General features: G+C 54.8%; 1 protein-coding gene across 6 annotated transcripts in view; it reads right to left on the bottom strand.

The window, feature by feature from the left end:
* The window catches only part of ZC3H18 (zinc finger CCCH-type containing 18), a 36,304-nt gene that overhangs the window by 12,999 nt on the left and 10,314 nt on the right, over nt 1-12,991 (bottom strand). For 4 of the 6 annotated variants that reach the window (XM_035337197.1, XM_035337198.1, XM_035337202.1 and 1 more), the window contains 3 exons: nt 12,751-12,877; nt 11,369-11,667; nt 940-1,140 (listed from right to left, as the gene is read on the bottom strand). In XM_035337197.1, coding sequence (XP_035193088.1) covers nt 940-1,140; nt 11,369-11,667; nt 12,751-12,877 — 627 coding nt within the window. The remainder of the gene's footprint in view (nt 1-939; nt 1,141-11,368; nt 11,668-12,750; nt 12,878-12,991) is intronic. The other 2 variants (XM_035337199.1, XM_035337203.1) reach the window with 1 other exon arrangement.

Raw genomic sequence — 12,991 nt, 5'->3', positions numbered from 1 at the left:
CAAGGTACACTCTTCCCACGTTCTCAAATAACTGCTCCAAAAATTGCCCACCCTCTCCCCAGGGGCCTTCCAGGACCACAGTCTTCCCTCAGTCCTCACCCCACTTTTGCTTATAGACACGATTCTGTTGCTGCTAGAGCCCTTTGTGTCCACAAACAGGCTTCCTCCCCTTTAGCTAAGGACTTTCCATCCCTTTTTGAGAGCTCCTTCCACACAATTTTACGTCTTTTCACTAGGCAACCCTCCTGCTAGGCTGGGTCACGCATGGAGGAGGAAAGAGGAAAATGAAAGGTGCAGCGATTCCAGTGAGCAAAGCTATCTGCTTCAGGAGGGCTTTGTTTTGTAAGATCCGTATCAATTTGCCGTGTTCCTCATTCCTCTCTGATGCATTCTTTCCTCTTTGCAGGAGCTTCAAGTTCAAGCGTTTAAAGGAAATGGATCCACTTATCACGGAATCATAGAACGATTCGGGTTGGAAGGGACCTTAAAGATCCAACCCCCATCAAGGACAGGGAAAACCTTCCACTAGACTAGGCTGCAACTCAGTTCTCCTGGATTTGTGGCACTTCCTTCTGAACAGTGGATTTTATGCTCTGATTTCTGAGCCCCCTGCAGCACTCCTGGGCTCCTGGCAAGCCTCCTTGACCCCGGTTCTCCCCCAGCAGCAGCAGCATGCTCTTCTCGGAGCAGGCTTCACCTCCTCTCTCCAGCACTCCTGGAATGAAGATGCTCCAATCCCTACAGCTTCCAGCTCCTATGAAGATCACTTCCCATCTAGACGAGCTACGTGGACCTACATCTAAGTCTGATTTCCCTTACGAGTTAGTTTTCCAAGGACCTGCTCCCCCTCTTACACCTCCTGCTAACAAGGAAGAGGCCCGCCCCGTTCCCTGGCGCACTGAAATGCTTGGATGTGACGTGCTCTTTGCCGTCACTTACCTTGAAGAGCCAGAAGCAGACGCCGACGAAGCGGAGGTTTTTCGGCGCCTGCGCGCGCGGCTGGGAGAGACGGAGAGGCCGAGCTTCTTTTTGGGGGACTTGGATCGGCGCCACGGGTCCTTCCACTCATCTGCCCTCTTGGACTGAGCGGCGGTAATCGCGGTCGCCTCCTTCTCCTTCTTTGGTGGCTCAGGCTGGCGGCTGGAAAAGAGAAGAGGAGTTGAGATGCTGGGGTTGTTTTATGCCGTAAGGCCAACAGAAACACAGGGCCGGGAGAAGATGTCAGGAATCTGTCCTGCATACTTGTACCAGCTCTCAGGCACCGGCGCAGGACAGACGGCATCGTTCTGTGGCAGTTTAGTATTAGAACAGCGATCGTTTTATATATTGGTGGCTGCAAGCCCTTCAAAAAGCAGCGCCTGCAGTGTTGTGAGCCACTCCATCAGGCTGACCTGGGACCTGCCAGCTGGTTTCAGCTTTGGCTCTTTGCCTCCAAGGAGCAGAGCACAGACAAGAGGGCAGGGAACCCAAGAGCTGCTCCTTCCTTACTTCACCTGTGCCAGGCGGTTAGAACTGGAGCACCCCCAAGCTGGTGGGCAGCCCCCAGTGCACCAAAAATCCTGGGCACAGGCTGAGGACAGCCTTGGGGCGTGCATCTGAGGCTCCATCTCAGCAGAGCAAGGTGCCGGAAACAAGCAGCAGGCCCCAGGAGAAGAGCTTCAGCCTGAATCACTTTGAATCACTTTCCTCCAGCTCCCTTATCAGGGCACCACGTGGGGCTGTGTCACGAGCCTCACCCCGGCCAAGGCACCTGATCCATTTTTACCCGTACCAAGGGGACGCTTACCTCACCGGTGGCTGTTTTATCGCCACGTTATTCTCCAGGTGCTTACAAACACAGCCGAACACGTGCTCTCCTTCCTCTTGATAACCATGCAGATTTGACAGGGCACAGCCTAGACACCCAGACATTTCTTCCCTCCCCTTCTCAGGGCTTGGGCTGTGTTTAATCTGTTTATTTAACCCATTTCTTTCATTCTCGGGGCTTCCACTCTGCCCCACAACCCTCTGAAAAGAACCCAGTGCTAACTTTTCAGCATCCGCACGGGATATTTCCTTAATGAGTTTCTTCAGGCCCAGGGTTTATCGCATCTCTTATCTACGGATGATTTAACGTGGGTTTTTTCCTCACCCTGACTCTCACCTGCATATGACTGGTCAATTACCTGCTCATAACCTTCTTCGTCAGGTTTTAGGCAAAGTTTATGCTTGCTTAAAGGTTTACGAAGCCTATTGCGCTCATCAAATTACCCGTATAATTATGCCTTTATTCCTTTTCTCCAGCTAATGAACCCTCTCGCTGAGGGTTTGGGGGAGGGACAGCACCTTGCAGCCCTAGGTTCAGCCAGTACCACCCTATTAGTCACAGCACCGTGAAGCAACCACTCCCCACACGACTTCCTCTACCTTTCGAGATAAAAAAAGCAACCTCTGAAGTTTTCTAATAATTCCACGGATTACATTTCTTGCCGCAGTTCTTTTTCAGCAGACAATGGGGTAATTAAAGCCCTTCGTTAGCAGCCTCCTCTTCCCTTTGAAGGCTTCACCGGTCCCTAGGGAGCCTCATCGCCTCCTGGTTTGGCGGTACCCAAATCCGCCTTAACTCGGTTAAACTCCTACCACCTCGCACGGCGTCCTCCTCTTTCCCCATCTTTCCTGATACAACTCCATCGATTTTACCATTTTCCCACATCTCTCTCTGCAGGTACAGAACGTCGGAGGGGTGACGCTCTTCTTTCACGTTCGCCGGTCCCACAGCTCTCTCTCCAGCCCCAGAAGATGCTTCTGAGGGTGACGTAGCAGCGCACGGGATCGCTGACTGCCTACTGAGAGAGCCCCAAGCAGGCTTAGGGCTCAGCGTTATCCACCAGAATCCGCGTTTAGCATCGTCACCCTTTCCAGAGCTGCTCCAACACACGCTGCTTAACGCATCGCTTGCAGCGGGCTGGTCTCCTTGGCTGCTTTACATCTGCGGCTACATCTGAGTACCTAATCACGGAGGAAGACCGTGATTCCGAACACGGGGCTGAGATTGACCTGACCTGCTAACTGTACTCTGATAAGGCTAAACAGCCCTCGCCAGGACTGAGAAAAGAAGGTAAGGTACAGCCCGGTCACCTGGTGCCAAGCGGCAGGATAAACAGCAGCAGCAAGGAGGAGGAGAGCACCGTAGGAGGATGCCAGCGAGTATCGCTGGGCTGTGTCCCTCTCCGGTGTCCTCTCCTAGGGGACTCGAGTCCACAGGCTTCGGGAGATGCAGGGGGGATACTGGGCTGGGACAGAGGCAGTTCCCACCTCGAGATGTGGGTAAGAATCCCGCAGTTCTCAGAAGAAAAAGTCTCCTGCAGAATCTCTCTCTCCCAAAGGGAGCACAAAGCTGCCCACGTTCACAGCCTGGGTGCTGAGCCTCTGCTCAGACCCCGCGTGGGAACAGCTCGCACTTCACTCTAAGGCTTGGAGCAAAGGTGACTACGAGAGCAAACCTCATTACTCGCACCTATTACCTGGTTTGATGCAATTCTCTCCCGGTGAAGTCACTTTCTGGAGGAGAGCTTTTTTTTTCCCCAGGAAAACCACAACAGAAAGCCTCGTTTCTGGATACGCTTTGCCTTTTGACTCAGCAGTAAACACGTCACCTTCCTCCGGCCGAGAAAAAAAGGCGATGCGCGTGTCAGGACATTTTCAAAGTCTTTCCCCAAGAGCTACCTGCGTGCCCGGCATGCAGCATCACCCAATAAACTTGTTCAGCTTAACGCAAGGGGCCGGCATCTGATGCCATTTGGCTCGCCTCCTCCGGTGGAATTCGGGAGGCAGAATTGAAAGTAAACCTGAGCAGCTGCCAAGCTCCTCGCCATCTGCCTTGGAGTCATGTCCCAGTGCCAGCCTGCACGGGTGTCTCTGAAGAGGCTGTCGCAGGCTAGCAGCCCAAACAGTCAGCGTTTCAATCACATTCCCTGCTGCAGACCGGCGGGGTGCAGTTGGTGGGATGAGAGCAGAGGCTGCCCGCTGGGAGCGGGGCTCACCGAGGAGAGGAGGCAGCCGGCTCGAGCCCGGGGGCTGCCCGGCATCACAGCGAGCAGGATCGCTGCTCCTGGTGCTGTGCTGCTGGGGGGCTTTATCCACGGTTTGATCCCGGGGTAGGCTTCCTCCTCCTCCTCCTCCCTTTCACTCTTGTGCCCGGGTCATTTCCACTTCCCGTCCTGTGCTGGATGTGGCACTGGTCGGAGCTCTCCGTGAGCCAATTCACCTCCTTGCTTGAAGAGGGAGGAAAAAAAAAAATAAAGGCCCAGTTTCTTGCTGGCTCCACAAGTCCAAGTGGCCCACGGTGGGGACTGAACAGCGGCTGGAGCTGGCACAAGGCTAACGGGGCGGGGGAAGAAGAGAAACCTTTACTGTTTTGGGGTGCTGAGCCACGAGGCCAGGTCCTGTGCTTTACACGAGCTCAGCCACCGAGCTGCAGCAAACCTGCTGGCAAAGGAATTGCACGAGACCACGACACGCGTGCGAACCCAGGTCTCCTTTCTCACCAAACTCCAACTTTCAGGACACGTAGGAAAATCTTTGAGAATTAACGCCCTAATTAGTTGGATGACAACAGGTGAAAAAGTTACAGAAGGAGTGAAAGGGGCTGGCAAAGGCCGAGCGAAAGCAGCTCCGTTTCCTTGCAGCGCCCGAAGCAGCAGCGCCGTGCGTCACCGGGGCGCGAGCACGCTCTGCAGAGCGCGGCTATTTCCGAAGCCCATTTTGACCTTACAAGAGCTACAAGCTTTATTTCCCAGAACGACGACGTTAACGCGGAGTTGGCTGGCGCTCAATTACAGCAATCGAGCGGAGCGCCGGAGCCGAACGCCGCTTTGGCAGCGAGGAGGAGCAGCTCCCGACCGCCCCGTGCCCAGCGCGGCACCGAGGAGCCCGCCAGGGATTCGGAGGGGGAAGTCGAGCCGCGTGGCCGAGTCTTCCTCCTCCCGCGTTATGCAAATGACGCCGAAGCCGTTTCTAATCTCAGACGGAAAACAGGCTTCCCAGGGAAAAGTGCTTCCTTCCTTCCCCCTCCCGGGGTGACGCCGCCACCCCGGGTAACGCAAACCTTATCGCTGACGTCGGCCTGGCTCCGGGGCTGCCGTTTTGGCCGGCAGCTACGGCTCCATTTGCTCAGAGAGGAAAGTCCGGCCGTGCTCTCAAGCCGTTTCGTCTCTCGCAGGGAAGCGAGGGCTGTGTCACCGGCACAAGCCTTCCTTCGGTCCCGGTGGAATTTTCCAGAGGAAGTGAACTCCAGGAACGGTTGGAGGCACGTGCCGAGGCGGTCGGTGAAGGGCTCTGTGATTTCTGCAGAATAAGCTCCGGCAGAGCACGTGCACGCGGGCAGATTTTCCGCCTCGGCGCAATCAAGTCACTCATCCCCAGTGCCATGTGTCTGGAAAAATACAACAGCCCCCAGAGCCAGCCACAGCAGGAAATCCCGACCCCTGAATCCAGTGTCAGTGCTTACAGCACCGCCTCTCATCCTGGGGAGCTGGTAGCAAGGGTTTTGCTTCTCTCAAGATGTTTCCATCTCGAGCTGAGTTATCAGTTGTTTAAAAAAAAAGAGAGAAGAAAAAAAAGATTTCTTCAAAGCCTGATGGGGAGAGGCTTTGAAATTAAATAGTGGAGATACAATCTGGAGTATGAAATCATCACAGCGGGCAGATAAACCTCTGCGAGATGCGATCTGCCCCAAGGGCTGAGCATTTGACGCCTCGAGAGCCTTCTCCCAGCGGAGGTGCCCGCATGCAGCGATTCTCCCGTCTGCTTTAATAAAACCCAGCGTGTGGGATCTCTCCAGCAGCTCCAACCCCCAAATGCCAACGAAAAACACATTCCTTGAGATCCACATCTGAGTCACTCGATGCCCTTCTTCATCTTGATCTCGGGTTACGAAACCCTTCTCCTTCTGCCGTGGCACAACCCCAAGAACCGTGAAGACGAACGAAAACCCCAGGCGACAGCAACGCTCCACGGAGACCTTGGACAAGCTTTGCCGCTTTGGTCTGCGGAGCCATTTTATTATCGCCAGCTTCCCAAACGAGCCAGGAGAACAAATTAAAGCCGAGCTGTCTAACCAGGCTCCATCGCTCGGGCTGGAGGCTGCGCCGCAGAAATAGGGGATGTAAACAAGGTATTGCAATCCCTACCTCACTGCAGGTCCCAAGGAGCACACGCAGACACGTCCTGCAAGCGAGGAGGAGGAGGAGGGAAACCCTTCCGAGCATCGCAGCGCCGAGGAAGGCGCCGCAGGGCTGCAGCGTGCAGAGCAGCAGGAGCCCAGGTCCCGCTGGAGAGGACAAACCTCCCTCCGGCCTGGGAAACCCAACGGCCTGGGGCTGTTCGCTTTATTCTCTTAATTTGCTGCATTCCAAGAGGCCGCCCAGAGGCCTGGCAGCACACCTGTGCCTGCTGACCAACGCCACCTTTTTCCTTTGGTGGCTTTTTGGGGATTTTATGACTTACTCGGAGAGTTCCTGGGATGCAGTGAGAGAGGATGCCTGACCTGAAAGCGGGCAGAGCACACACCTGTGCTCCTCCTCCTGTGGCAGGACAACAACCACGAGTAAATGAAGGATTTAATAAGCAACAAACCAACATTTCCACCGGAAAAACTAAGGACCAAATCCAGCAGCCAACCCACACCACCCTTAAACAAGCGGAGGAGATGCTGTTATTGAGCCCTCTGGAGACCTGCACCTACTTGAACAACGGCGGATTTCTCCCAAGTCTCTGCCAACAGAGCTCAAAGTGCAGATCCAGGGGGTCTGGTGGCACGGGGAGACCACCAGAAGCTATCGGGATAGCTGATAACGACCCCGGAACACCCAGAACTACAAATTCGTCCCTAAAACAAGTTCAGTCGGTTCGTGATCTCCCTCTCTCACACACGCTCATGAATCACTCCATTTGCATTCCCTTCTTTTTGCCACTCCTTTATCTCATCAGCCTCATTCTAACACTTTCTAACTTGCAAGCCCTGGGTAACCTCATTGATTTCAGATTCCAGGTTATCCTGTTCATTAACGCGCTCACCCCGGGGACTAATAACGGCCGATTGCAAAGGCAACGTGAACTAGCTCCAACAAGAAACCTAAGAGAAAAGGGACCGCAGCCCTTTTGTCCCAGGGGCTGCAGCATTTGATGGCATCTCGGGGGCTCATTCCACCTCGGAAGAAGCTGGGCGGAAGCACGACGCTCCTTGCTGGAAGGGTTTTCTGAAGGGCTCGGGATCTGCTACCAAAGAGCTGCCCTTTCTGACATTGCTTTTAATTTAAGTGTCCCTGCTTGGAAGCGTTATTTTTATTCTTTAATAGCTGCCTAAGTGCACTCCATCGACAGCCTCCAACCCAGCTGAGGATGACTTCCTCCCAAAGGACTCCCGGTGAGTACAGGAGGGCTCAGCAGGACGTGCTCCCGGCAGCTTTGCAGCTCCTGTCACCTCCTGTCGGCACCTCGGGATGTCTCCGAGCACAACAGCCTCCTCCTCACCCTACCTGGCACTGGCACACGGCAGATTTCGGACCCCGTATCACGCACCCAGCCCAAGCTAGCCCACCTGGAGATGGCGTTCAGGTCGTGCCGTAAGACAAACCTCAAGAGCTGGACGTTGCCAAGTTCTCCCCTTAACGTGAACGAGGGTGCACTTTGCCAGGCTGCTTTTAAGCCCGGACCACAGCACCCCAAGCGCAGAAAACCCTGTGCTTCTCAGAGGGGAGGAAGAAATGGAGACCTGTCTCACCGCCCCAGAGCACCAGTTCATCTCCTCTCCCTTTGCTTGGCCGACAACGACCTCGTATCACCCACAGCAGGGCACGATCCTGCTGCCCCGGCCAGGGGGTCTGAATCCTCAGCGCCCCTCGGTGCTTTGGCAAGTCACACGACACCGCGTGCGTTGCTTCATGCCCTGCTGAAATGCTCGGATTCACTGGGATGATGATGGGATAAAGACCTGTGCAGCAACAGGAGGATTAAAGCAAGCTGCTATTTCTGCGGGCAGGGTCACAGCCCCAAGCCAGCAGCTCCCCAGGGCCGCATCCAGCTCAGGACATCCCGTACTGCTCCGAGTCCCCTCCAACAACGCGCTCCGTGCCAGCTCTCTCCCCCCCCCGAAACGCTTTGCACAACAGCGGACCAGAGCGGCAAGATAAAGATGCGGAGCAGAAGTTGGGCGCTCAGCAAAATCGGTCCCAGCCCGGGGCATCAGAACTCGTTCTGGGGATGGGGAGCGCGGGGCCAGACAGCCGCCTTATCCCTCGCGCCGATCACAAGGTGTCCCGGCTTGTCTAAGTGTTCGATGCCTCGGGAGGAAGGAGGAGGAGGAGGAGGAGGGGGAGGAATGATTTTACTAGCGCTGCAATCTCAGGTTGTAAACTTCTTGGAGTGCTCGTCTTAAGCTTGGGAAAAACAAAAACCACAGACAAACAAAGCATAAAGCAGTAATTGCGTGCTCCTTTCACCAAAGCCTGATCCTTGAGGGACAATCCCACTCCAAGCCCTGGATCTGCAGCCTCTTCTTTTACAGGACCGAGTGAGGAGCATTTGCCGTTGGCTGGGGTTTATGGTGTGTGTGTCGTTAAATTCTAATCCTCCCCACCTGAAGCAGACAGCCACGCACCAAGTCCTGTTCTCTGCCATCCTCAGCCTTAACTCTGCTGTTGTTTAGAGACCAGATGAAAGCTTCCTGCCTCCGATGCAGCCGAAAGGGAATCTGCTTTCACAGCCACAGCTATTTACTCTGCGAGTTTTCTTTCATCCCTTTCGACTCCACGTTGTGCATGTCGCTGTTTGCTCCTTCCTGCAGCCTCTACGAGGGCGAGCTCCTACGCAGACACAGCGGTGACTAGGGCTGTGATTAGGGCCGTGATTAGGGCCGTGCTCAGGCTGGCATTGCTCTGTGATGCTGCTCTGCGATGCCTCCCGGTTGCACAACCCCGTGGGGCAGTGCTCCAGCCTCCCCAGCAGGACACGAGCAGGACAGGAAGCAGCCGGAGGAACGCGAAGGGCGCTGGCGTGTGCCAGCCCCTGGCACCGTGACGAGGGCACGTCGGGGACTGAACCTGCCAAAAATTGGGATGCGGCAACTGGGGAAAGCACGGAGGCTATAAATAGAGCTGCAGGTGAGCGTTGTGCCACCGTGGTGCATCCTGCTGCCTGGGAAACGGGAAAACAATCGCAAACGTCTGACGCATTAAGCAATCTCGGGAGCTGCTGGATGCCCAGGTGCCAGAAGTGAAGCTCTGCAGCCGGCCCGGCAGGAAGGGGGCTGGAGGAAAGGTGAGGGTGCTCCAGCACCCCGAGCACGGGGAGGTCTGCAACCCGTCAGAAAGGTCGTGTGGGACAGAGCCACGCTGCCCGGGGAGCACTTACCCCGTAACTGTGAGAAAGGCTTTGGGGGAATACGGCAACACTGCTGGGTGAGGGGATGTCTTCGCCAGGGGAAAAATCAGCTGAATTATCAGCTCCCTGTTCAACATCCAGAAATACAAGTGCTTCCCGCTGCCAGCTTTTTCAGTGGCACCAAAGAAGCCAAAAGAGAATCCTGCGTGCTCTGCCTCCCCCCTGGCTCCCTGCCTGGCCCTACAGGCACCTGCCCCAGCCTTACAGCACAGGGCTGAGGACGCTTCCAGCAGCAGGTTCTCGACGCTCCGCTCCTGCGAAGACCAGCAGAGTTAACTCAAAAAGCAAAGAGGCGTATCCGGGGCTTGTTCATTTACCAAGACTTGTCTGAAGAAGGCTGTTCTGGAGAGACAAGAGGCACGAGTTCTTCCCCACATCCCTCCCCGTGACCCAGGTGTCAGGGGAAGGAGCAGCCCCAGCCTCGCGTGCAGCGATCCTGGGCACGGTGACTGCTCGTGACTAACGCCCCGCGCTGCCAGCCTGCTGACGTCGCTTTCACCATCATCATCATCATCATGTGGTCCCGGGCAGCGAAATCTCTTCCATCACTGACCCGATGAGAGCATGAAGCCACGGTAAATGCGTAATTAACGCGCACAAATTATGGCTGTAAGTGAAGATGGTGATTAAATGTAGCTCCCCGTATTACTGTAACCATTGTGCCACTGTTACTGCATCGAAGGGCTCGCAAGACACAAAGTGCTCTGAAACTCTGACTTCCTCTTGGAAAAAAGGGTCACCGTCAAACGTCAGTTTTCCCATGCAGGAACACAAACAAAAGCCCTGTGTCAGATCCAAGACCAACCCCTTTTCCCCACCTGAAACCACCCAGATCCATCTTGTTCCGGGCCTTCTGAGCCCTGCTCTTCGTTACAGCAGGCTCTTCCTCACGCTCCCTTTTCCCACCCTCCTCCAAGGAAGCAAAACGCATCGTCCAGAAGGAAAACAAAACCCAACATCCAGAAGGGAAAGCTCCAGAGTCCTGGGGAACACGCCTTCCCTCCACCTCCTCACCCCAACACGCACACTTGTGCACGCCAGCGGAAGGCTCCGTCCGCCCCTGCCTCCAAAGGTGCCGACGCTGCTGGTCAGTTTTCCTGAAGATGCGTTTTAGCAGGAACTGGGATACTTTTCCCTGATTCTGAATCAAGAGGTGCTCAGCATTAGGACTTCCCACAAGCCAAGTTCTATATTCAGCTCTGGTATTTACACGACGCTTTACAAATACGCCTCACACACAGTGCATGAAGTCACTGTACTGACGGAACCGACAAAGAAAACGTGATTTGTTTTTGAAATTTCCAAGCTTTTAGTCCGTCCGGTTCAACTTTCTCTTTCACACAGGCCAGAACAAGAATTTTCAGAAAGACTGAAGAAACCGAGGCAGTCAGAGGCAAGAAACCGAACTCCGCACTGCAATTCCATCCTAACACTCAGCAGAAACTGGTTTCAAGACCAAATCATTTTGTCTTGAGGAAGACAAAGAGGCCGGAGCCCTCTTCTAGTCTCTTTTTAGAGTGTTGTTTAACGGAACTCCAGATACTTTTGTTACCCACAAACTCCCAAACCAGCCCTGATTCTCGTCAAAGGGCATTTGTCAAGGCTGCAAGGAGTCACCACCATCTGCAGGACTCCCGGCTGGGGCCTCGGCCAGCCTTCCACGATGCCCTAGCCTCAGGGGACCAGGGACAAGTTGAACATCTCCGTACCTCGGGGCCGACACGGTCCTTCCAGCGCCAAGGTTACACTCCCTGCTTCTTATCTGATGTTTTAGCTCCACTTAGTGGCCAGAGCAAGGCTCACGTAAAGCGTCACCTTGCTCTCAGAACTACAGCTTGACTGAAGGGCTGCAAATAATTGGGGTCTTCCCCAGTGATGTGCATGAACCTGGGTCCTCAGCTCCATCCACGTCAACTAAAACCAAGTCAGAACTCAAGCCAGCACTTACCTCGGTAGCAGCGGAGACCGGGGCTTTGGTTTTTCTTTCTCCTTTTCACGCTCCCTGTCTCTGTCGCGGTCTCGGTCTCGGTCCCGGTCCCTGTGCTGCCTGTCTTTTTCATCTCTCTTCACTCGTTCCCTCTCGCGTTCCCACTCTTCTTTCCTCCGCTGGCGCTCCTTGTCGCGCTCCCGCTCCCGTTCCCGTTCTCTCTCCCTCTGGCGCCGCTCCCGCTCCCGTTCCCTCTCCCTTTCTCGTTCCCTCTCGCGTTGTCTGTTTTCTCTTTCCCTTTCCCGTTCTCGCTCTCTTTCCTTTAAAAAGAGAAAAGGAGAAATCATTGCAACGTTGTGCTAACATCTCCAAGTGCAAGGTTTCAAAGTCTCAGGCTAAAAACAATCCCACATGCCCTCCCGCGTTAGGGCAAGGGATAGTCCCAGAGTTTGTTCCATGGCTGCTTCCTGAGCAGAGAGGAGCTGGGAAGGATCAAAGCACCACAGCACATTCACCACGGTTATCATTTTTGAAGGCAACAACAAGTTTTGCTCATTATGCCCGTTAAAGGAACGTGTTGATGTTTACAAGCATTTACTCATAGCGTTCATCATGTTTATAACCAGCCGATTAACTTTACAAACGAGCGCGGTGACAATAATTGATATGCAGCCATCGTCAGGACAGGCTTCTGCTTCTGAAAGCAGCCAAGCCTTACAGCACAAGGAAAGCCACCTGTTTAGGGCCGTGATGAGCGCTACCGAAAAGCTTGCCAAGGAGCAGGCTTTGTCCTTTCGGACGCTGCTCTCAAGGCACAACGGTTTGCACGAGGGCAGGAGGAGGTGGAGGGAAAGGGTTCCAAGCCTCGTTTCCCCGGAGCCCCGCGCCTTACAGCAGTGCCACGCCGAATGACTGCGCCTGGGACTTCGGCAGCTGGCCGGGTGCTTTCCTCGTCTGACTCAGAGCAACTAACGAGCAACTCCACCGGCAGCGGACGGACGTGCCGGAGCCTCCGCCTGTCTGCGTCTAATCCTTTCCTAGGAACCAACGAGCAACCGGTTCTCCGTTCAGATCATTTCCTGGAGGCTCCCTCCTTCCCCAAAATTTCCAAGGAAGGCTGCACAAGGGCCTCGCGTCCAGAGCGGCAGCCGGGGCACGGGAAGAGGCACCTCCTCGGCGAGGAGAGCACCAAGAGCTACGAGCAGCAGTGCCAGCGAGCTGCCAGCCCACGCGCCCGGAGCGTGCTCCGCGCAGTCATCCAGGAACTCGAGGTTTAGCTACCTGTAGGATTTAGGATCGTGAACGTACGAGAAAAATCCTAGAGAGCTGCACTGGAAACGGGACGAGCACCGTGAGTACCTGGAAGAAAGTCGAAAGGGAAAGCGCGGAAGGGGTGTTATTACCTTACTTACTCTGTAGTTACGGTACGGGTCTGGGTCTGTGTACTGAACCCTGAAATTCTCATACTGCCCACCACGCCAGAACCGTTCTATGTCATAGTCATAATAGGGATCTGCATAGGGGTCAAGCCTACAAGGAAAAACAGGGAAGGTTAGAAAGGGAAATATCGCCTCGTCAGCACACCAACGCTACGTGTTCCAGGTCAGGCCTTAGTCACTGACTGGCAGGAAAAACCCTGCTCAG

The sequence above is a fragment of the Oxyura jamaicensis genome, chromosome 11 (assembly GCF_011077185.1).
Source record: "Oxyura jamaicensis isolate SHBP4307 breed ruddy duck chromosome 11, BPBGC_Ojam_1.0, whole genome shotgun sequence".
NCBI lineage: Eukaryota > Metazoa > Chordata > Aves > Anseriformes > Anatidae > Oxyura > Oxyura jamaicensis.
The sequence above is the reverse complement of the archived record's forward strand: the minus strand, read 5'-3'. Positions and strand labels throughout refer to the sequence as shown.